Source organism: Magnolia sinica, chromosome 8 (assembly GCF_029962835.1).
Source record: "Magnolia sinica isolate HGM2019 chromosome 8, MsV1, whole genome shotgun sequence".
In the NCBI taxonomy this organism is placed as follows: Eukaryota; Viridiplantae; Streptophyta; class Magnoliopsida; order Magnoliales; family Magnoliaceae; genus Magnolia; species Magnolia sinica.
The window spans coordinates 89,421,000-89,446,481 of record NC_080580.1 but is presented as its reverse complement, the minus strand read 5'-3'; the positions used below and the strand labels follow the sequence as shown (position 1 = coordinate 89,446,481).

The 25,482-nt window shown below is 42.9% G+C and overlaps 1 protein-coding gene and 2 pseudogenes across 1 annotated transcript; all 3 read left to right on the top strand.

The window, feature by feature from the left end:
- Positions 1-5,050: 5,050 nt before the first annotated feature.
- LOC131253641 (low affinity inorganic phosphate transporter 8-like) lies at positions 5,051-6,813 on the top strand. The gene has a single exon (XM_058254728.1). It carries the CDS (start codon positions 5,149-5,151, stop codon positions 6,781-6,783), a length of 1,635 nt encoding a protein of 544 aa, XP_058110711.1. The 5' UTR covers positions 5,051-5,148; the 3' UTR covers positions 6,784-6,813.
- A 5,493-nt stretch (positions 6,814-12,306) lies between these two features.
- Positions 12,307-13,180, top strand: LOC131254111 (low affinity inorganic phosphate transporter 8-like; annotated as a pseudogene).
- Positions 13,181-15,748: 2,568 nt separating this feature from the next.
- LOC131254376 (low affinity inorganic phosphate transporter 8-like) lies at positions 15,749-17,032 on the top strand (annotated as a pseudogene).
- The last annotated feature ends 8,450 nt before the right edge of the window (positions 17,033-25,482 follow it).

Here is a 25,482-nt window from a genome sequence, read left to right as displayed (position 1 = left end):
TTTTTTCGCCACAAGTCGAATGAACGGAGTGGATTTTCTTTATGACAGTGTTCATGGGCTCCACCGACAGCCCAGCGCAAGGTCTGCGCAAGCTCTGTTCGCAAACAGAGCTTGCGGACGAAACTCAGTGGGCCACCATCATTACCCTTCTCGATGATCCAAGCCGTTCATCTGCTCTGGAAGGTGGCCAAGACCTTCACCTAGGCGGAGAAATTGCGAAAGACATCAGACATCAGATCTTAACCGTTCAAACATAAATTGGACGGCAAATCAAAAAATCAAGTGGGCCACATCAACATCGAAATAAAACCGTCCATCTCAGACTAGTTTTTCGAGATAAATCGAATGGATGGGACGGATTCTACTGATATCATTGATCGTGTGCCCCATCAACACCACAGTGAAAAGAAAAGTTGCATCTCTGTTACGCAAAGAAGGTTCCGCACGCTGCTGCGTAAGAAGTCCCACCGACCTCTCCCTTGCTGGATATAAGAAAGAGAGAGGATGGGAGATGGGAGTGGTCGACGGCTGGAAAGAGAGAGGACGAGCAAGCTGGTTTTTTTGGCTTTAACAAAGGAAGAGAAACGGAGGATGGTTTATGCTATCCACGGCTGGAGAAAGAGCAGCGGCTGGTTCTTTTGCTAAGGCTACTGGAGGAGGAACGTGGAAGAAGAAATTCGTGGCAGGGATGTGACTGACGATTGCAAGAGCAAAAGACATCCGGTCTTTGTTTCCTTTTCCTTTTCCTTTTATTTATTTATTTCTTTTGATGTTTTTCTCCTCTGATTCTAGCATGATCACGCTAGGCTAAACCTCTTAGCTAGGGCTAAGAGGTGAAGCTTGTAAAGGGATGGGAGTCTTTACTTATGCCTTCTTTTGGTTTAAACTGAACTGATGTTGCTTTTAGTTAATTAAAGGAATGTTTCTTGTCTTTAATGGTCCGTTGTGACTGAAATTACAATGGATCTGCAATGGCCTTGAATATCTCTTTTTCCCCTTTTATATTTATGAAGTCAGGAAGCCCTGTTGTTCATCATTGTCCCATGGGCATGGTAGGATGACAGTACCCTTCCTGATCCTCATACATTGTTGGTTGGTTGGTAATTAGTTTAATCCTATTGTTTGCTTTGTCTCTTGGGCATGGTTTAATGATGAAATCCATTCTAATTCATATACCTTTCATCTCTTTAAAACTATATTAAAAGAAGTTCAATTTAATTTTCATGGTGATGGCATAAGATCTCCCTGATCTCTACAAGTGGATCCTCTGAATCCCTAGTTCCCTTCCTCTGAATTCCTTAAAGTTTTAGATAATTATTCCACAATTATTCCTTAAAATTTTATTTGGTTAGATCGTATCTTAGTCTAGTTCTAGTTCTACTTGGTTTTAGATAACGTACAGGTATCAGTCCCTGTGGATTCGACTCGGTCTTACCGAGTTTATTACTACATCACAACCCTATACTTGGGGAGTGAACAATGTTTCACCTGCTTGAGCTTGCATCGCACATTATACACTGGATGAGCTAATTCCACTTTATTCCAGGCTGACTTGACCACACTCAAGAACAACTCATGCACATCACGGTGGGGCCCACACAGCTCGACCTCATGGGATGGACTCGTGAGGTCGAGCGCATAGTACCTTTTCCTATATATATATATATATATATATATATATATATAAAATTTCAAAATGATGTTTTTTCCAACATGCCCCATGTATAGAGGTGCACAGGAATTGAGCTAGCTTGGTTAGCTTGCTCGAGTCAACTCGAAAAAGCTCAATTCAACTCGGTTAGAAGCTGAGTTCGTGCCAGGTTGAGTTGATTTTTTGAGCTCAAAAATAAGTTCGAGCTAGCCCCAGCTCGACTCGACTCGACTCGAATCAAGCTCGGATCGAACCAGTTCGATGACTCGTTTACTTTGATATTGATGTTGCTCACTAAGTGTTTAATAAAATGACTCAACGAAGTGTGGTTGGTGGTAAGGAAGGTATTTACATGAAACAAATATTCATTTTTTCTTGGTTTTTATGTTGCTTAGAAGGTGTTTGATAAAATACCTGTAAAACTATTGCTTTTGTTTTACAAACAATGAGATTTTGAAGGTGTAGTCTAGGTGTTTGTGGAAATGCTGCACAGGTAAACTCCGCTTGATCTTGGCTTGAACTCGGTTCGAATTGGCCCGAGCTGCTGATCGAACTGAGCCAAGTTGGCCAATTGGGCTCGAGGACTGAGCCGAGCTGAGGTCAGCTAGTGGCCATGCCGAGCCGAGCTGAGGCCAGCTCGACTTGGTTCAACTCGATGTACACCCCTACCTACACAGGAGTAAGCCTGCTATCAAACTACATCCACTTCCACTCGGGCTTCTTTTGGCCCATCCATGTAAAGAATAGGCCCGTGGCTTGCTCTATACCACGGTTAGAGATGGGCATCGGTCCGAATTGGATCGATTGGGTATAACCCGATCCGATCCAAAATTTCTATGGTTTTATCCGAACTCGATCCGATCCGGACCGATCCGAGTCACTTGACTTGGACCGATTCGATGCATGGTTGGCTTGAACCGAACCGAGTCCGACTCGGTTAGGGAAATCAAGTCGGATCGGGTTTAGTATGATTCAGATCGTTTAAATTTAATTCAACCGTTTCATGTGGTGTGGTCCACTTTAGCCTTCAATATACCACTTTTTTTTTTACTCAAGGCCTAAAATGATATGTCAAAATGGATGAACGATTTAGATAAAACATATACAACAAGGTGGGCCCCACATAACTTTGAAAATTGTATCCGTGTTACAATTTACAATGTTGACATGCACGCACGAAAGTGCGAGAGTGCCTTTTTGTGCAAGCACGTCAATCGCAATTGCATATAAGTTCTGTGTTATAAGCACGTCACTTGTTCTATATAAACACGAGGGTATGTGTTATATCCAAACTGTCCATCCATTTGGCGAGCTCATCTTAAGGCTTGAGATAAAAAATAAGACAGATCTAACTATCGTGGGGACCACACGAATTGTTTATTGGTGAAAATAATTCTCTGCTATTATTTGTGGTGTGGTCCAGATGATCTTTGGATATTATTTATTTATTGGATAATGCTCTATAATAATATCTAAAAATATATGAACGGTGTAGATATAATAAATATATCACGAGGGGCCATGTAACTTTGATATCCTTTGAACCATTCTTACAACTCGGAGCTCGAGGAGCGTTAGTGTCCGTCTTCTCATGACACGTACCTATATAGCAGCTGTAGACTTATCGTCGATACCAGATAGACATCATGTGGGCGCACGGAGAGGGAAACGGATTGGCTACTCCCTTTGACATGGTCGGTGCTATGTGGGCCCCACCATGACGTATGTGTTTCATCCATGCCATCCATATATTTTAACAGATCATTTTACAATATGAGTCTAAAAATGAGGTATATCCATTTCTCAATTGGACCACCTTACAGGAAACTGTGTTGAATGAGAGTCGACCATTAAAAACATTTTGAGGGCCATAAAAGTTTTGGATCAAGTTGATCTTTGTTTTTTCTCTTCATCTGGGACTATATGACCTAATCAAGGGATTGGATGTCAAATAAATAGTATAGTAGACCTTAGATGTCAAATAAACAGTATAGTAGGCCTTATGAGGATTTTAATGGTCGATATTCAAAAGCTATTGTTTTCATGTGGTGTGGTCCACCTGAGATCTATATTCCTCTCATTTTTGGTACCAAGCCATAGCATGAACATTAAAAATGGATGAACGGAATAAACGAAACACATATATTCGGATCGTGTCGGTTCGGATCGAATCGGTCTGGTTAGGCTTGGATCAGAACCCGACCCAAAAAGTATTCGGATCGAGCCTAAGCTTCTTTTGGCCCATCCATGTAAAGAATAGGCCCGTGGCTTGCTCTATACCACGGTGGCCCCTCCGAGCTCTGCCTGTTCCTAGTAATGGACAGGTGAAGTAGTACCCAATCTCAGTCTACTTCCCAATCTCAATCTTTCGTAAATAAAATAAGTGATATTTGGAAAATAATTTTTTTAAAAAAGAGGATGTTTTCAGTCCATAGCCTAAAAAATAGGCGGCCGTTTGAAAAATATCTCCAACATTTTTAAACATACAACTCAAAAAAACTACCACCGTACGCGGCTTTCACATCCAGCACCTTCTGTTCTGCCAACGTATCACACGTGTACGAGATCCCAACCATGTGAAAGTAGGTCTCATTAAGAAAATCAAGCCCCATGAAAAATCTAGGCGATCCACTCATTTTATGGGCCAGAGCATTGGCTTTCCATTGATCTGATTGTGTGCCCAACACATCGAGTGGAAAAGCCTGCTCTTAATGGTGTATCCTGCATAATGAGACGACTCCTTAACCGTTATTTCATGGGCCATTTCTCGAAAGGATAAGAACTTCCGATCTTGAAGATTTCCCAGGCCGCCACCATTAGCTGTTTGCCTAGTCAGATCAATGGTCTGGATTACTGATCCATGGTCCTACATATACGGGAAGTTAGATGATGAGCATGAACTTATTATTCACCACAATATCCATGATGACTGGATTCTGTGGGGCCCAACATGATGTATGTGTTTTATCCACGCCGTCAACCCGTTTTTACAGCTCATTTTAGTGCGTGAGCACAAAAATGAAGCCTATCTACAGTTCAAGTGGACCACACCATAAGAAACATCTGGGATTGAATGCTTACCGTTGAAAACATCTTAAGGCCACTAAAGTGGAAAATAAACAAGGTTCCAACGGACGTAATTATCTCTAATGTTTCCCATGTGTGGTCCATTCGAGCTTTGGATATGCTTCAATTTAAAATTCAAGTACTTATATGAGTTGGCAAAACGGATGGACGATAGGGGCCCATAGAGTCTAGTCACTGGCCAGGATTGAGTCAAACGCCTGGAAATTTCTGGTCGTTCCATTGTCCTGTTAGTAAACGACGACTTTTCAAGTAAGTCGTCACTCACACCGAAAGAAAGAGGAGCGGATTGCGTACAATTTCTGCTAATATAAAACACCCATCCAACGCCACCTTCCATCTCCAACCCACAATCCTCAACACCCATTTCGCTCCAGACGGTCAGGCAATCGGACGGCTGAGATTGATGAACAATGTCTCAAAGACAAGGGACGATGTCACTCTTCTCGGCCCTCGACAATGCGAAGACCCAGCTCTACCATTTCATGATGATCGTGATAGCCGGGATGGGATTCTTCACCGACGCCTACGATCTCTTCTGCATCACAGCCGTCACTAAGCTAATGGGCCGTCTCTACTACTACGATCCAACCAAGCAAAAGCCAGGGACCCTACCAGACAACGTGAACAATGCAATCACTGGCGTGGCGCTGTGCGGTACACTCGCCGGTCAGCTGTTTTTCGGGTGGCTTGGAGACAAGCTCGGCCGGAGGAAGGTGTACGGTATCATGCTCATCATGATGTTTGCATGTGCGATCGCATCCGGCTTCTCGATGGGGTCCACCCCCAAGGCCGTGATGAGCTGTCTGTGCTTTTTCCGCTTCTGGCTTGGGTTCGGCATCGGTGGCGATTACCCGCTCTCGGCCGTCATCATGTCGGAGTACTCCAACCAGAAAACGCGTGGTGGGTTCATCGCCGCCGTCTTCGCGATGCAGGGGATTGGGATTCTGGTGGCGGGAGCCGTCGCGATGGCCGTCTCCAAAGCATTTTGGGTGGCTTACCCAGCACCGAGCTTTGTTGCCAACCGCGTTCTGTCGACTCAACTGGAAGGTGACTTCGTCTGGCGGATTATTCTCATGTTCGGAGCGATCCCAGCTGCTCTGACATACTACTGGCGGATGAAGATGCCGGAGACGCCTCGGTTCACGGCATTGATCGAGGGGGACCAGAAGAAGGCGGCAGCTGACATGGCAAAGGTGCTTGAGACCGACATACCGGTCACTGAGGTCCGAACCGATACGAAAAAATCATATGGATTGTTCTCCAAGGAGTTCATGGCTCGCCATGGGATCCACATGATTGGAACATCCATGACATGGTTTCTCCTCGACATCGCCTTCTACAGCCTCAACCTCATGCAGAAGGATATCTACCCAGTTATGGGGCTACTGCCAAAAGCTCAGAAGATGAATGCAATTGAGGAGGTGTATAGGATCTCTAAGGCCATGTTCTTGGTGGCGCTCTTCGCCACTGTCCCGGGGTACTGGTTTACTGTCTTCCTCATTGATCGGATTGGACGGTTGGCGATCCAGCTCGGCGGGTTCTTCATGATGTCCATTTTCATGGCAGTTGTTGGATTTCGGTATGGTGAGCTAAGGGGCAATCCTTGTGACGGACAATCCCCGTCGGGATTTTGCGACGGGAAAACAGCCCAGTTCGTGGTGTTCTATGGGCTTACCTTCTTCTTCGCGAATTTTGGGCCTAACAGCACGACGTTCATCATGCCGGCTGAGCTTTTCCCGGCGAGGCTCCGGTCCACCTGTCATGGGATATCGGCAGCCGCCGGGAAGGCGGGGGCCATTATCAGTGCCTTCGTCGTCCAGAGATACACACTCCATGGGGACGAGAATGATGACAAGATCAAGCGGGCCATTATTGGGTTATCGGTGGTGAATTTCATCGGATGTCTGTTCACTTTCATGTTGCCGGAGACCAACGGCCGATCGCTCGAGGAGATCTCAGGTGAGGACAAGGATCTCGACGGTGGGAGGGAGGAGAATGGGAGGAATTCAACGGCTGAGATCCATCCTATTGTGGAAATGGTTTAAGTTAATGGCACTGATTTAAGAGTGCTAAGCCGGTGGGCCGGCAGTGCGCTTGATGTGCATTTAGCATGTGTGTTGAATCCGAAACACCCATTATAGTGGGGCTACTGTAGATATATTAGACGCAAAAATTACAAAAAAAAAGAGTACGATCCTAGCTTGCCTGATGATGGAGCATCTAATGGTTCCTAAATTCAACAAATCAACATCTATTAACCGGATGTGGGATTATCTGATTTTCTGCATATGACCCATCTACAGTCGGTCCTACTGTTGGACAGTTCAGACTTGAGGTACATGCGATGTACATAATAGGAAAACCACCCCAACAATACTGTAGTTTGGAGTTTGGTTTGGCTGCATCTTTGCTTTTCCACGAATTGTTTGCTTTTGAGTTATCTATTGTCAAAGTTGTGTTTGGTTGTACCAACATGAAATATCATGAAATAATTTTGCTCTGAATTGGATTGATTAATTCTGAAATTTCAGGATATTTGGTGCAACCAAATGCCCCCTAACAAGAAAATTATAATAATGAAAATAGTAATAATGTGTGTGTGTGTGTGTGTATATATATATATATATATATATATATATATATATATATATATATATATATATATATATAGAGGGAAAAGGTTCTATGTGGTCGAGCTCATGGGAACTTCCCATGAGGTCGAGCTATGTGGGCCCCACTGTGATGCGTGTCGACCATCAATACTGCATTTGATGGGTCTCCTTTAAATTATGGGATATCCCAAAAAATCAGCTATCCAAGGAACTCGGGTGGGCCATACCATCTAAAATCATGTGAAGACATGCCTACAACATATAAAATCGGTTGGTGGGGCCCACTTGAAATTTGGATGCATCTGAAACTTAGTTTTACTCCTCATCCAAGTGGGACACACATAATGGATGGGCTGGATTTGTGAACCACATCTCAGTGGGCCCAAAAAAAGATTATGAATTTTTTAATGGAGGGTAACCCCTCTCAACTTTTGTATGTGGTGTGGCCCACACAAGTCACGGATTGACTTGATTTTTAAGCCTCAGGCCCATCTTGAAATGGTGCATTTGACTGATGAGGTAGATGTTCGACACGCATCATGGTGGGGCCCACACACTCGACCTCATGGGGAGTTCCCATGAGCTCGAGGGTAGAACATTTTCCCCGTAGAAACATTCCATGGTGGGCCTACAGCTTAAAAATCAAGTTAATACGTGACTTGTGTGGGCCACACCACATGCAAAAGTTGAGAGGGGTTACCCTCCGTTAAAACATCCATAATCATTTGTTGGGCCCACTGAGATGTGGTTCACAAATCCAGCCCATCAATTATGTGTGTCCCACTTGGATGAGGGGTCAGACCATGTTTCAGACGCATCCAAATTGCAGGTGGGCCCCACCAAGTGCTTTTATATGTGTGTCCCACTTGGATGAGGGGTCAGATCATGTTTCAGATGCATCTAAATTGCAAGTGGGCCCCACCAAGTGCTTTTATATGTTTTAGGAATGTCTTCTCATGATTTTAAATAGTATGACCCACCTGTGAATTCCGTATACGACTGATTTTTGGGATGTCCCATAATTTAAAGGGGACCCATCAAATGCATGGTGTTGATGTTCAATATACATCATGGTGGGGCCCACACAGCTCGAGGTCAACTTACCTGTTTTCATGGAACAAGGAAGTTCCCTGGTGTGTGGCCCATGGTTGGTTCATCAAGCCATTGATCTGATGGTCCTCTGTCATGAATGTACCATGCTCAAATTACTTGTAAATTTTTTTTTAGAGGAGAAAAAGTTTGATACTCTGGCAGAGTTAGATGGATGATACGTAGCACTTAGAAATTACTTAAAATTGCATATGTGGATTATAGGTAATTCAAACTACACTTAGAAGGATAAGAACTTCGGATGTTGAAGATTTCCGAGGCAGCTACCATCAGCTGTTTGCCTAATCAGATCAACGGTCTGGATCACTGATCCATAGCCCCACATGTATAGGGAATTGGCTGATGAATAGGAATTTATGATACTGTTTGCCTAGTTAGATCAACGGTCTGGATCGCTGATCCATGTTCCCTCATGTATGGGAAAGCGGCTGCAGGGCAGGAACTTATGATGCTGTTTGCCTAGTCGGATCAACGGTCTCGATCACTGATCCATGGTCTCCAATAGAAGCGGACTGCATGGTAACCCCAACACCACTAATATCCCTGGTGATCAGATTCTGTAGAGTCCCTGTGATATATGTATTTTATCCACGCCGTTGTTTCGTTTTTACAGCTCATTTTAAGGCATGGTCCCAAAATTGAAGCATATCCAGGACGCAAGTGGATCACACCACAGGAATCAGTACGGATTGAACGCCTACCATTGAAAACTTAGCGGGCCCACAGAAGTTTTGGGTCAAGCTGATGTATGTTTTCCCTCAAATAAACATCATGGTGGACCCTAGGAAGGTTTCAGTGGTAGATATCCCACTGTTTCTGTGGTGTGGTTTACTTCAGCTTTGGATACGCTTCAATGTTAGGCTCATGCCCTAAAATGAGATGGAAAAACGGATGAACGGTGGTGATAAAACACATACATCACGGTGGGCCCCACAGTGTACCCGAGGCAATGGTACGTCTTACGGCTGGGAATTTCTTGCTTTTACATTTGTCTTGTTGGTAATTACGACTTCTCAAGAAAGTCGTTACTCACAAAGGGAATATTTCCTGCTCGAATCAAAGCCAGAAGTTACAAGTTCGCTAATTCCACACGAGTGTGTATAGCCCCGTAACATCTACACGCGGGCACATTCAAATATGAAGCGGGCGTATGAGATCTGAGCTTTCCATTAGCTTAAAAATAATGATTAGATCTTCTAGTTGAAAATTCAAATAATTCATCTCTTCAAATGGGCCACAATTGAAAATTAAATTGACGGTTGATTTGTTTCAGTATGCTGTGGCCCAATTAAGGTGTAAAATAGCCTGAATTTTTTTTACAGAACATCTAAACAGTGTAGATCACCTGATTGAAAGCTAAGATCTGACAAATGTGTAACATTTAGACAGATGCGCATACAGCTCCAACACGCGTGTGGAATTATCCACGTATCCTAAACGCAATCCAGATAAAACGGAAAGCAGCACCCAAACGCGCCCTATCACCTCTAACTGCAATTTCTGCTATGCAAAACACCCTTCCAACTCCACCATTCCATCTCCAACACACAATCCTCGACACCCATTTGGCCCAGCTCGGTAAGATAATCGGACATTTGAGATTGATTAGCAATGTGTTGAGGGTCAAATATTACATATCAGACCCCGGTTATTGCCGGATTTTACGGACATGATAGTGCTTAACGTCATATTTTAATTGTGTTATTATTGCAGGATGTAATCAGGAGCGTGGACTGAAAAATAGCATTAAAAGCATGAGTTTGACACTCCGAAGTCACCATAGTAAGGGACGGACTCCAGGGGACCAAGATCGATGGAATTACACACTAGGAATCCGAGGAAATAAAGCCGTTTACGTCAAAGAGGCCCGAAACTGGCGCAGAATGAAAGATCACAGGGTCTCGCCATCCGATTGGCTCGAAACTTCATACATGGCCTGAGGACCATAAATTAACTGTATACATCGAATTTCATCTGTTTAATCCCTGTGGAAGTGTCCCAACAGACAGATCAGCCTTAAAATCTTGATTTGGGGCCCACCTGATGTATGGATATGCTCCATTTTTGGTCCCAACCGTTTAAATATTGTGAAAAAATAGATGGACGGAGAGGATTTCTCATAAACGTCACGATGGACCCTACCTAGAGGGTGTGTGTGTGCATAGCACACTCGCACACGCCGTGCACCGAAAATTGAAAATGGGTCAGCGCACACTGACCTGTCTTCCTCTCTCCTCTGCGAAAGAACAGACAACGTCTTTACGCTGTCCGTCCGTTTTTCACTAGTGGGCCCCACTCATCATATGGCTCGATGATCCGAACCGTTCACCTGTCTCAGGATACGGCTAAGACCAACTCCTAGGTGTCCGTTTGGTCCCATGCATGAACATATGCATAGATTTCTGTTTAAACGCAGGATGGACGGCTGGGCTACAATTTCATGAGACACCACAGTTTGGATCGAAAATCGAGCAATTCCAGACGGTTTTTCGTCTTGAAAACAATGGACGGAGTGGATTTTCCACTTGACTTCAAGAAATTGCCAACGTGATTCACAGAGTCGAATGGCGGTGACTCTGTTTCGCAACAGGGAGTTGCAGTTGATCTTTGTGGGCCACTATCAGGGCCCATCAGGCTAATCAGGACTGTCCTTCAGGAGCCCACAGGCCCTACCTCCCTCGCCTAGGTGGTGGAATTGTAGAAGATAACTTTAATTGGATTTCGACCATCCAATCGGAAGACTGACGGTGAATTGAATTAATTCGTGGTTCACCACGAATCTGATCCAAAACCAATCAGGTTCCACTGGTTTTTCGAGGGGAAACTAATGGACGGGTCAGATTTCTCGTTTGACATCAATCCTAGGCCCACCAATCATCATAGATGCATAAGGCTTTGCCTTTGTTTCCACTGTGTAAACAGGGAGTCCGGCTCCGTTGCAAACTGACTGTGAAAGAGAAGTCGGTGCTCGACTCCAGCCACCACTTCCGAAATTCTATAAAGGAGAGAGAGGGAGAGAGAAGAGGAGGGGAGAACGACTTGAAGTTGGAACGTGAAGACAGGGAGAGAAAAGAGAAGTTTTTTTCTTTACCTTCATTTCTTTGCTGTGGTTTTTTTTTTTCTTCTTTTTCTTTTGTTTATTTTAGCCTAATCATGCTCGTGATCGGCTAAACCTCTTAGCTAGGGCTAAGAGGTGAAGCTTGTAGTCTGATGAGAGAGATATTGCTTGTGCCTTTTGTTTAGATTGAAGAGGTTTTTGATTTAATTTTATTATGAGAATATTTTTAGTTTTTAATGGCCTGTTGTGACTGAAATTACGATGGGTTTGCAATGGCTTTGAGTAATTCTTTTTTCTTATTTTGATTATGACGTCAGGAAGCCCTGTTGTTCGCCATCGTCTCATGGGCATGGTCGGATGACGGTACCTTCCCTAACCTTCATGCATTGTCGATTGGTTGGCAATTAATGTAATTCTGTTGTTTGCTTTGTCACCTGGGCATGGTTTGGTGATGGAATCCATTCTAATTCATATACCTTTCACCTCTTGACAACTATATCAAAGGAAGTTCAGTTTAAATTCCATAATTCTTGATGCAGGTATAAGATCTCCCTGATCTCCACAAGTGGATCATCTGAATCCCTAGTTTCTTTCCTCTAAATTCATTAAGTTTTAGCTTAGTATTTCACTATTATTCCTCAAAAATCATTCAATTTAGATTTCATCTTAATCTGGTTCTCCTTCTACTTAGTTTCAGATAACGCACAGGTATCAGTCCCTTGGGATTCGACCTCGGTCTCACCGAATTTTTTACTACATCACAACCCTATACTTGGGGAGTGAATACAATGTCTCAAGGACAAAGGACGCTCGCCATCTTCTCGGCACTCGACAATGCAAAGACCCATCTCTACCATTTCACAACAATCATGATAGCCGGGATTGGATTCTTCACTGACGCTCTCTTCTTCATCACAGCAGTCGGTATGCTGATGGCTTGCCTCTACTATTGCAATCCAAAGATAGAAAATCCAGGGGACAATGCAGTCACAGGCATGGTGCTGTGCGTGACACTTGCGAGCCAACTACTTTTTGGGTGGGTTGGAGATGAGCTTGGGAGGAAGAAGGTTTACAGTATCATTCTCGTTACTATGGTTGGATGTGCAGTTGCATCTGGATTCTCGATGAGGTCTGCTTCCAAGACTATGATAGCTTGGCTGTGCTTTTTCCGATTCTGGCTTGGATTTGGCATTGGAAGTGACTATCCACTCTCAGCTTTGATCATGTCCGAGTACGACAACCAAAATACACGGGGAGAATTCATTGCAGCTGTCTTTAAGATGTAGGGGACCAGGATCTTGGTGGTGGGGGTCAGTGCAATGGCCGTCTCCCAGGCATTCTGGGTAGCGTACTTTTGATCCAGAACACATCATCTCCGGTGTCCCACGTGTGAGCTCGAGTGAGGGGATTTTGATATTTTGCCTAGCTATTTTGTTTATGAGTTTTTTTTTTTTCCTATAACAAGAGACTATTTGGAGTTTTTCTTTTGCTCTTCAAGGAGGAAAAGAGGGTTTTGTGAGGAAAAAGAGCTATGCTCTCTGTATAGCCCCGGATTCAAGCCTCTTGTCTGTTTTCAAGAGAAGATTTATTTTCGGAGATAGTGAGTTCTTCATTCACATCTCCAAATTTGTTGGAAATCGTCTTCAAGTATTGGTTTGTGAATTATTTATTTAAATTTTCTATGAGAAACTTTTATTTTTCTTTGTTGATGCTTGCCTTTCACTTGTGTGTGTTGTATTTTTGGGTCATCTAAGAGAGGAGACTGACACAGGGATGAAGGTGATGAGGTTGAGCATCGTCTCCTGCATGAGGAGAACTGTTCCGAATCCACCAAACTTCTTTAGACTTCTCATATAGGCTTTTAGAATCCACGAGAAAGAAAGCAAACAAAATAGGAAATAAATTCTATAAAATTCGAAATTAATTAATGAATGAAATAAACAAGTTCACAATCCTTAGAATACCAAGCAATGGGAGGGAAATCAGAAGCAAACTACAACTAAAACTCCTAAAATTCGTAACTTACTATAAATAGTAAACTTATTATTTATAGACGGTTGTAATCTCTACTGGTGTGCAAGGTTTTCGGCCAAAAATATTAAGTGTTCCATTTGGCTTCACCAAGTTGTTCTCCTAAAATCCAACGGTTCGGATCACTTCTGTTGTCGACCGGGCCTTTTCTGATCCGTCTTGGTCATGAAACTGTCCGCAACCCGCTCTACATCAGAGACATTCTTAAAGGTTATTAAAGGTTGTTATGTAATGTAGTCGGGGACACGAGAGATGAAGTTTTCTTGAAAATTATAATTCCATTTTGATTTTAATGGATTTTCTTGCTTGATTACGGCCATGAAAGTACAAAATATGGACATAATTAATTATCTCTAATGTTTCCTATGTGTGGTCTACTCAAGCTTTGGATATGCTTCAAGTTAAAATTCATGTACTTATATGAGTTAACAAGACGGATGGACGATAAAAGACATACAACATTGTGGGGCCATAGAGTCTAGTCACTGGCCATGTGTAAGTCAAACGCCTGGAAATTTCTGGTCGTTACATTGTCCCGTTGTAACGACGACTTTTCAAGTAAGTCGTTACTCACATACAAAGAAAGGGTAGCGAACTGCGTACTGAGTAACTGCGTACCGAGTAAACTCTGTGGGGCTCACCTTGATTTATTTACTTTATCCACTCCGTCCATCCATATTATCAGATAATTTTAGAGTTTAAGCCCAAAAATAAATTATAACCAAAGCTCAGATGGACCACACCACAGGAAAAAAAATGTAAATTGAGTGTCTACTGTTGAAAATTCTTGAGGCCACGGAAGTTTTGGATCAAGCTGATATTTGTGTTTTCCATTCATCCACAATTATGTGATTTTATGTACAGTTTTCATGACAAATAAACATCACGGTGGGACCTAGGAAGGTTTCAACGGTGGAAATCATTATTACCACTGTTTCTTTTGGTGTGGTCATTTTGAGATTTCTTAAAATTTTGTATCCGCCCCTAAAATAATCTGGAAAACCGGATGGACGGAGTGGATACACCACTTATAACCAAGGTGGGCCCAACGGATTTTACTTAGTACGATAAAGGCGTACTGAGTTAGTGCGCAATTCGATTTCCTTTGAAAGGGAATTTCTTCCTCAGACCAGAGCCAGAACTCGAGAAAATTATCACTGTGGACGCCACCTTATATCCAGTGTCTTTTGATGAGCCGTGCAAAACTTACTTTCCCAAATTAGACCTTATATGTACGGATAGAGCAATTGAGGACGAAAATACCCTGTCCGTACGTGCGATGCTGGAAAAGCGGGGTATTTTCGTCCTGAAATGCTCTGTCCGTACGTGAAAGGTCTAAGTTGGGAAGTTAAGTATTGGACTCTTCATAAAAGATGCTGGATAAAAGATAGCATGCACAGTGGTAATTTTCTCCCAGGACTTCGAAACGCTAGATTTTGATAATCCCACAGGCGCGCGCGTAGAGCCGTATCCATCCACACGCGGAAACACGTGCAAATATCAGGCGTATATATGAGATCTGAGCTGTTCATAAGGTTTAAAATAATACTTAGATATTACTCTCATAAATTCAGACAATCCACTCTTTAAGTGGGCCACAACACACAAAGTAAATTGACCATTAGCCGTTAACTTTTCTTCTTTCTATCCGTTCATTTGTTTCAATACGCTGTGGTTACATCTGAAGAGTGATAGCTGATTTTTATTTTAACCCTAGACATCCATGGAAGCCCGACTGGCAATATGGTTAAGGATGGCCGAAATCCATGGCTGTAGCGGAGGAGAAGCGCGGTTGGCGACCAGTTAAGGATGCTGTCGTGGATAGACAGTATATAAATGGCTATAATTACCGATGATGAAGGAAAGGGTACGAAATACCCAATTCCAATTTGAAAATCATAATCCTTAATTGTTGTATTTGGGGATTTGAATCCGAAATCCCTAATTGGATGTGGGTTTCGATTGGAAAACCTTAATTACTGAATATAGATTTGGGGATTCTAATTCAAAATCCCTAATATTACTGGATCAGGGGTTTGAATTCAAAATCCCTAATTTGTAATTGCATCTAAATTCAAGGAGTCGAAAATCCCTGATATTTGATTTGAGATTTCAAAAACCCTAATTGCTATCTGGATTTGGGATTTCTAGATTTGAAATTCCCATATTAATTAAGGGTTCGAAATCTCCAATCTCTGGATGTGGAATTTGAATATCAAAATCCCTAATTGCAAATATGGGATTCGAATTTCGAATTTGCTGATTGCTGATATGGGTTTTGATTTAGAAAACCCTGATGATCGAATTGAATCTTTTATAGCTGAATACGATCATCCATGCTTTTGCATAGTGGCTCTGATACCAACTATAAGATTATCTGGATACGGAAATCATAGAGATCTACCTGTGCATAAGACATGGAGATCTAGGGTTTACACGGCTTACCTAACTGAGACGCTGTAATCTTCCTCTCCTTCACACCCGTATACAGAATAATAGATGGTACTTAGACTTTTGTCGTTGTGTAGGATCGGGAACCCAGCTCTCTTTTATATAAAATATGTGGAGATGAGAGTTTGAATCCCATTATAACTCTCTCTCCCACTGCTCCACATTGATGTATCCTAGTTCAACTCAAATAGACATGTAAAAGGCTATAACACTCCACCCCTCACGCAGAGTATCTGCATTAATCACGTAGAAGTGGGGTCCACTAGTTTACATAATCACACGGTCCAACAGTCCAACTAGAAAACGTGTGACGGGTTCATCGCTGCCGTCTTCGCGATGCAGGGGAATGGAATTTTGGTGGCAGGAGCCGTCGCGATGGCCGTCTCCAAGCATTCTGGTTGGCTTGCCCAGCACCAAGCATTGTTACCAACCACGTTCTGTCTACTCAGCTAGATGGTGACTTCGTCTGGCGATTTCTTCTCATGTTTGGAGCAATCCCAGCTGCTCTGACATACTACTGGCGGATGAAGATGCCGAAGACACCTCGGTTCACGGCATTGATCGAGGGGGACCAGAAGAAGGCGGCGGCTGACATGGCGAAGGTGCTTGAGACCGACATACCGGTCACTGAAGTCCGAACCGATACGAAAAAATCATATGGATTGTTCTCCAAGGAGTTCATGGCTCGCCATGGGATCCACATGATTGGAATATCCATGACATGGTTTCTCCTCGACATCGCTTTTATGTCTCTGTTTCCTTTAATTACTCTTTTTTTGTCCTTGTGCCAAACAGTTCACCGTTCCAATGCATAAGCCAATCAAATTATCATTGTGAGGAAATAGCCCTCAAATTGCAGTTGAGTTTCTTTCTAATCTGACTTTAAGGTAACAAATTGCAATTTGGCAATCAGACCCTCAATGTGAATAGCTGCAATTTGATTCGATGGCACACACCCAAATCGCCCCACCATGAAGATCACCTGGCCCCAAAATCAGGCCAAGCCGCTCATCAGATGTACCAGACCGTTGGAATCAACGGACAACGGTCAATCTAACTCTACATCCAGGTGTGGGCCCACCTAATGAGTAGATCAATCTGATTTTATTATTTATTTATTAATTTATTTTTATTTTTATTTTTATTTTTTGAGTATATTCATTGTAGCTGGTTTACAATTTTCTTACCTAGAATATCCAACAGAAGTGGCATGCCAAGGGGAAAGGTAGTACAAAACCACAATGTTTTGAATTACAATTTGGTGTTTGGTAGTCTTTTTGAATTGAATTACAATTTGAGTGAGTGCCAGCTTATTTTAGGGATGAACCCAAAAATAAAATAGATCCAAACCTTGAGTGGACCACGCCACAGGAAACAATAGGGAGACTAGTGTCCACCCTTGAAACCTTCCTAGGGCCCACAAAATGGACGGACAGCTACATTGTGGTAGGCCCATAGAGCTTTGACACCAGCTAGCTGGCTGGTGTTTGGGTCACTAGCCAAACAGCCTCCACTTACAACACCCACAGGTGGGACAATGCTATTAAGGGTGTTAATAGTCCAAAATCCCCCACCACGGTACCTCACCCATCCGAACCGTGCATCAATTGCTCCTGATCAATTCATGTGAGCCCGTAAAATGGGGTTGATCCAATCAGGTGGGTCACACCATTGGGAACTCATAGCCTGGACCCTCAGTTTCGCCAGCTCAAGTTAAACCATGAGGAGAAAAATGAAGAAAAATCCAAATCTCTATCACCACACCACACAACAGTGGGACCCAAAACACACATTTGGACACTTCCTTGGGCCCACCGTGATGTTTATGGCATACAACCGTTCATATAGTTATTCCCACGGGGATGAACAGAAAACACAAATATTAGTTTTTTTTTTCAGCAAAAAGAAATTTTATTCACAAGATAAGCTATGTAGCTGATACCCTAGTATTAGCTTGATCCAAAACTTCAGTGACACTAGGAATGTTTCAATGGCAGGCATTCAATCACCACTATTTCCCGTGGATGACCCACGACTTATGTCTTCAATCCGCCTCTTTTATGAGCTCTTATGTCTTAAGATGAGTTGGCCAAAGGGCTGGACAAAGTGGATGTCACACCCATAACACAGTGGACCCCACAGGTTTTTGCTTACACAGGCTCCATGTAACTGCAGATGTAAGTAGGGGCTCTCTACAATACTAGTTTTACAGGGTCTTACGAAGCTTTGGTTTAGATCGGATCCCTCCAAGTCCAGTTTTACATTGTCCCACAGCTTCTCTTTACGTGGGACCCTCAACACCAGTTCTACTCAATGCATTAAACACCCAAGAGCAGTGGGGCCCATCAGTTATGTATGTAAAAATCCACTCCATCCATCAGATTCTATCCTTGAGTCTAGGCTGTGAGGCAAAAGAAATCAGCCAAATCCGCAACTCAGGCTGGCCACCCCTAGGGAATAATGGATTGGATGCCAACTATAGGTTTGTGTGGAACAACCATGGTGTGTATCTTTGGTCAGAACCAATTTTTTTTTTTTTTTTTTCAAAAACCGAATATTATATCATATAAGAGGGCAACATATAAGAGACCTCAACATCTTTCGGGCTGCCTGATAAAAAGCCCGGGGAGCCTATCATGTAGTGAAACTGAAAATAAAAGCTATGGACAAAACAAGACCAGGCTTAGGCAGACACAAACTCTTCCCTGATCCTTCCGAGGCCAACTTTGTCCAATTAGACCATCTGCTGGGCCATTCCCTTCCCTTAGAATGTGGGAAAAAGTGACTTGACCACCGACCTTAATCTTTCTATCCTCTGCAAACAATACATCCAACGCCAGCTCGGCTTGAAAGCCCCATTTAGGAGGCCCACCACCAACATGGAATCTGACTCTACCTCGACGTTAAAGAATCCCATCGCTTTACAGAAAACAAGGCCATTGTAGACGGCTCGAAGCACTGCTCTCGTGCTGGAAACAAAACCATAGGCTGAAGAGAAAGCAAAAATGGACTCTCCATTGTCTGGGGTTGCCTCTTGCAGACCCATCGATGTTGAGCTTGACCTAGCCGCACCTAGGGCTTCTCCATTTCACCAATTTCAGATGGGGCCTTGGCCTAAAAGAATCCGCATTACCCCGAGCACAAGGGCCGGAAAGTTGGTTGCTAGACGAACTGAGATGTCTTGGGGTAGTGAGGAAGATGAAGACAACATCCATGTAACCTGAGCAATGATTCTAGCTGCCAAAGGGGGGGCATCATATTTAGAGGCATTTCTAGAGATCCAGATCTCCCATAGGATGAAGCATGGGGCCAACCCTCCCATGATGTGTGGCAGGTCCTAAGGTGGCTGAAATTGCCACCATAGCCAAAGCCGGTGCTACACGGAGAGACTGGGCATGAGCGGGAGATCGAAAATGGACTGGAAATGCTCCTAAACTGACTTAGCCAGATTGCTCTGAAGGAAGAGGTGATGCAAAGACTCACAATCTGGTCGGACGAGCGGATTCCTTGAACAATAAGTACATCTGGACGCTAGCGGGATGCCTCTGGATTGCGCTAGCGGGATGCCTCTGGATTGGACCGCTTCATCCACCGAGATTGCATTCTTCAGCACTCTCTAGACGAAAATAGAAATTTTTGGCGGCGCCCACCCTCTACGCTGCCTGGACTCTCTACACCAGCCCCAAGCTGATTTGACAGAGGACTCGGAAGGCTCGAATGGCTAGAAGACGACTTCTGGCTCTTCTGACACGTAGAAGCCCCCCCTAGAAGATGAAATCCAACACCTATTGAGGCAAGAAAAGAGAGGCGTAGGATGGGGGGAGGGGCCCATCCTTCCTAAGGAATTCATACACTTTCATCTGACGCAATGCCAAAGGGACTGGGAAATTAGCCACGTCAATCAGAGGGCCCAGCCCTGACCAATTAGAAGACCAAAGATTACCTTCACCCTGCCCAACCATAGATTGGATTGAGGAAAGGAGAAGGGGCAGTTGATCCTTGATGCTCTTCCATAAAGGGGAAGGGGCCATAGAACCCTGCCCCTTGGCAGATAGATCTCGAGCATATTTGGCTTTGCTGAAAAGGATCCAAAGATTGGAGGCCGGGCCAAACTTCATTGACCACGCTAGCTTCAAACGGAGGGCCGAGAGGATGTTTTTCAATCGTCGGGACCTAGCCCACTTTCAGATTTGAGATAAGAAATTTCTTTCCAACTCCTCCAATGCATCTTTCACTGTCCATCTACCCAACCCGAGAAGAAAGCTGAGAAGCGCTTCTCCAATTCTGTGATCACGGATTTCGGGATTTGAGAGGCCGACATGGAGTGGATGGGGATGCTCCCCAGAACGTGTTGCACTAGAACCAGCCTCTCCACCTAAGATAGGCACCTTGCTTTACAACCTGCAATACGACCATCCACTTTATCGAGCAACAACTGACAAAGGGCTCTGCTTGCTCTGCCAATAGCTAGTGGGACTCCCAAGTAAGAAAGGGAAGATCTGGAATTTGCAATACCTAGAGATCTTTCAATGGATCTAGATTGGGCCGTAACCACTTTCCTAGAGCACAGGAAGGAGCTCTTTTGACGGTTAACCTTTTGACCAGACGCAGCTTGGTATTCTTCCAGCAGCCCATTCACTGCACACAGGGAGGCGAGCCCTCCATTCATGAATAGGAGCGTGTCGTCTGTATATAACAGATGGGAGACTAGCGGGCACCCTTGCTACAATTTGAAAGGCTTGCAATAGCCCTGATTGACCAGCCGTTTGATCCCTCTACTCAATGCTTCTGCAGATAAAATAAATAGGCTGGGGGAGATGGGATCTCCCTGGCGCAAACCTCTCGAAGATTTAAAGAAACCAATAGCCTAACCATTAAACAACACCGAAAACCAACAGTTGGACCAATATTTCTCAAGTAGACTGACCTAAGTAACAGAGAAACCAAAGCGCTTCAAAACCAACTTCAGGAAGTCCCACTTTACCCTGTCGTAGGCTTTTTCCATATCTAGCTTTAGAACGATGTTCCCACCTCGGACTTTCCTGTTGATATCTCTAACTGTGCATTTGATGGGTCCCCTTTAACTTATGAGATATCCCAAAAATTAGCAGTTTACGGAACTCAGGTGAGCCATACCATCTAAAATCACGTGAATACATGCCTAAAACATATAAAGCACTTGGTTGGGCTCACTTGAAATTTGGATGCGTCTGAAACTTGGTTTGACCCCTCATCCAAGTGGGACACATATAATGGATGGGTTGGATTTGTGAACCACATCTTGGTGGGCCCAACATATGATTAAGAGTGTTTTAATGGGAGGATAACCCCTCTCAACTTTTGTATGTGGCGTGGCCCACACAAGTCATGGATTGACTTGATTTTTAAGATGGAGGTCCACCATGGAATGGTGCATCTGACTGATGGGGTAGATGTTTGGCACGCATATATATATATATATAGTGCTGTGAGGTTTCTAGGACGACTTTGGACCAAAGGTTTGCGTTCTTACATTTAAGTCTCCTCTTTTGCAAAGAGCATCAGATTCCAAGTAGTGGAGCCCTGATTTTACCCAATGGTTCATTTATTTATTATTTTTTAAAGTAAGTGCATCCAAACTGGCCTATATCATCAAAGAAGAATCTATTTTATGCATCCCTCTATCATTTTTTAGTTTTTAAAGTGATGTGCGGTCTAGCATTGTTTTGCCAGGATGGTGATTTTGAGATCCAAACCCTGCAATACTTGAACCACTACCACCTAGATCAAATGACCCAAAAATCTAGCTGGTCCAACCATCAGTTGGGCCACCTTAGAAAACTATAATACACCGCAAAAAACCTTGGAACCCGTAGCCCACCTGATGATAGTAACCGACCTGACTTTTGGGTCAAGCTGATGATAGCCCACCTGATCAGGATGGTCCACTCATCAGGCATGCCACATCTATACATTGAGTGCATATTGTGCGCTTTTTTTCTTTTCTTCTCACAACTGTCCATTGTTTTGACGTCGTGGTGGAGGGGACCATCTTAATCATTGTGTGGGGTCATCTGCATGGTTGGGGCTACTTTTATGTATGTCTCAACTGTCCCAGACACAGGAGAAGTTGGGATGTGTGAACTAGAGTGTAATGGTGTGTATAGGTGTTGTTGTAGCAACACATTCCATTGGTTTATGGTCCACCCAAGAGTATCTATGATATCCTCCTAAGGTTTTAAGTTTGTACTGGTGGGGTCCATAGTTCTAAGAACCAGACCATTGACATAGTGAGCCCCAATTTGGATGGGACATGCATTAGTAATTCTATAATTGGAAAATTTAACCATTTTAGTGGCCGGATGATAGACAATCAAGGAAAAAATAGGCAATTGTGCACATTCAACATAGAAAGATAATAGATTCAATGGCAAGGATTTTCCAAATTAGGAATTTCTTTTGTTGTGTAGGGCATTCATTGTGTGAGACACCACGAGGACGGTTTGGATCTTAGAGCTATGGAAACCTTGTATAAGGAAGAAAACCCAATCATGCTTTGGGATCTCATGGCGGAGCATTGCATGATGCCACATTTCCTGATGTATCATTTTCAAATTTATTCTAGTGGGCTAGAAACCATGACCTTTTTCAATCATTTCTTAAATAGGCTTAACTCATCCATCTAAACTTGGTATGCATGTAAATCACTCCATAGAATCTGAAAAACATGACTCATATCATAATGGAGAAGATCCCAAAAATGACACTTATGGAAGGATTCTATCCAACCAATTGGTGCCAACAAATGTATAGTTAAAAATGGTCAGGGCCACAAATTTAATAGCTAATAAAATGTAGTTAAATCTTGTTAGTTAAGTGTGAATCAGGGTTTAGTTTTACGGTGCAGCCATATTATCTTTACAAGGCCTCTGATAGTCGTTGGATTAAGCAATCTTACAGAGAAAAGGGAAACTTTTCAATATGAATTTTCTCATATTCAAGTCGCCCTAGATTGCCACATCGAACAATAGTATTGTAACTAATGCACAAGTTTTATAGTACATAATTGCCAACAAATAATAGAAAAACTTAAGAAAAATAAAGACTAATTTATAATAAAACTATTAGAGCATTGAGAATGTATTAGTGACTAACCAGGAGTGATATATCCACAAGTGCCTGCAAGAGTAGTCCAATTGGACGAATCAAGTATCAACAATCTTGCGGTTCCAAAATTAGAGACAATAGCCTCAAGTTCTGAATTCAATAGAATGTTGTTGCTTGATATGTCTCGATGGACAATCAGCGGGGTGCAATCATGGTGCATGTAAGATAAAGCATGGGCCACACCTTTAATAACCTTCACCCTTATAGTCCAGTTCAGTTGTGCAGCACCTTCATTTCTTAGGATGCTTGCCAAGTTTCCCCTTTCCATGTATTGGTAGACTAGAAACGAACATCAAGCATGGGAGCAAAGGCCATGAAGCTTCACAATGTTGCAATGACGGATTTCAGTTAATACATGTATCTCATTTCTAAAACTTTTTTGATTAGAATGATCCCCACCTTCGAGTGAGTGGAGTTTCTTCACAACTACTACCTCGCCCATTGGTAGATTTACTTTTGTAAACTTTCCCACACCCTCCAGTTCCAATACAATATTTGTCGTGAAAACCCTTTGTCGCCTCCACGATGTCTTTAAATATAATAATTCCATCATAATTCTATATTGAAAATGGATTTTCGCTGCTCCTCACAAGAACTCCTTTTTCTATATTTCTTCTTTGGTAACAAATAGAAGAAATGCCAACCATTACAAATAAAAGAAACAAGGTCACCAAGAGAGGAAGAAGAATGAGGAATACAACTTTGCGGCCTTTCTTCACATTACCATGACCTATTGAAGAGGCATTGCTGGGTTGTAAGCCTTTCACTTCACCACATAAGCCTTTATTTTTATGAATGCTTCTGCAGAAGCATTCTGAAAGCTTTTGCTACTGGGAATAGGACCTTCCAAAGCATTGTATGAAAAATCAATAGATTGCAAGTTGAACATCCCTTCAAAAGAAGGTGGAATGGAATTTGCAGCATGTTGTGGGAGAGGTTTAACTTTTCCAGCCGAATCACTTTCGCGAGTTGTGGTGATATTTGTCTATTGAATGAGTTATGACTTAGATCTAATAAGCCCGGTAGGTATGCTAGGTTATCTATCTGAAAAAGAATGCTTCCATTCAAAACATTTTCGCTCAATTTCAGATGGTGGAGTTTGGAGCAATCCCCTAATTGAGGAGGTATTGGACCACTTAGGTGATTCATTGACAAGTTAAGAACCTCCAAATTGGATAGTTTTCCAATCTCTTGTGGTACCTGACCAGAAAGCTGGTTATCATTTAAAGTCAAGTTGAACAAAGAAGTCAACTTCCCAAATTCCTTTGGAATCTCTCCTACTAGATGGTTTGAAGAAAGACCACGCACTTCTAGCTACGCGCATCAACTGCCCAATCTCTGGAGGAATTCCACTGATGATCATGTTCCCAGAGAATTATAGCTTTGTTAGGTTTCGGCATTCTCCCCAATTTGGTGAGAGTTCACCAAACAACATGTTGTCGCTAATGTCAATGAATGTAAGATGTAGGTATTCACCAAAGGCTTCTGATACATTTGCAACAAGTTGGTTTCCATTGATTCACACTCTTGTTAAGCTAGTGTAGTTTTTGAAGCTTTTCGGGATCTCACCAGTGAAATTGTTGTCAAATGCAGTGAATCTTTTTAAGTGAGGCAAATCACCAGAGAAGTTGTTGCCATGCAAGTAGAGTTCAGAAAGATTTGTCATGTTTGTCGTTTCCTGAGGCAATGAACCAGATAATTGGCAGTCAATTAGGGACAAAAAAGTAAGCTGCGTCAACTTTCCTAAAGTGGAGGGGATAGAACCTGTTAAAAGGTTAGTATATGATGTAGAGTGGGTTGCTGACAGTTTCATGGCCAAGATGGAACAGAAGTGATCCAGACCGTCAGACTTTAGATCGGGCATATCTCACAATCCGGAATGAGTTATCGGGCGTAAAATCTATGATTTTGGGGTAGAGAGATGTAGATTTCCTATTTCTAGTGGAATTGAACCATAAACATGGTTGGCAGAGAGATGCAGAAATGCAAGGTTGCTCAAATTACCTAAAGCTATTTAATTTGATACAAAACTTCTGTAGCCTTTTTCTTTTTTTTTCAATGGTAGGTATTCAATCCTCATTGTTTTCTATGAGATTATCCACCTGAGCTTTGAATTTACCTTATTTTTAGATTCATTCCCTAAAATGATCTGACCGAATGGATGGATGGTATATATATGGATGTATCGCATACATCATGGTGAGGCACATAGGACTTTGTCACATCAACTCAGTACCCGGGTGCGGTGTCAATGGGTTAGGCTAGGGCCTACCTTAATCTAAATTTTGAATAGGGCCGGCCCAGCGGCCCAGCTCAAAACAGTTCAAAATCTGGGC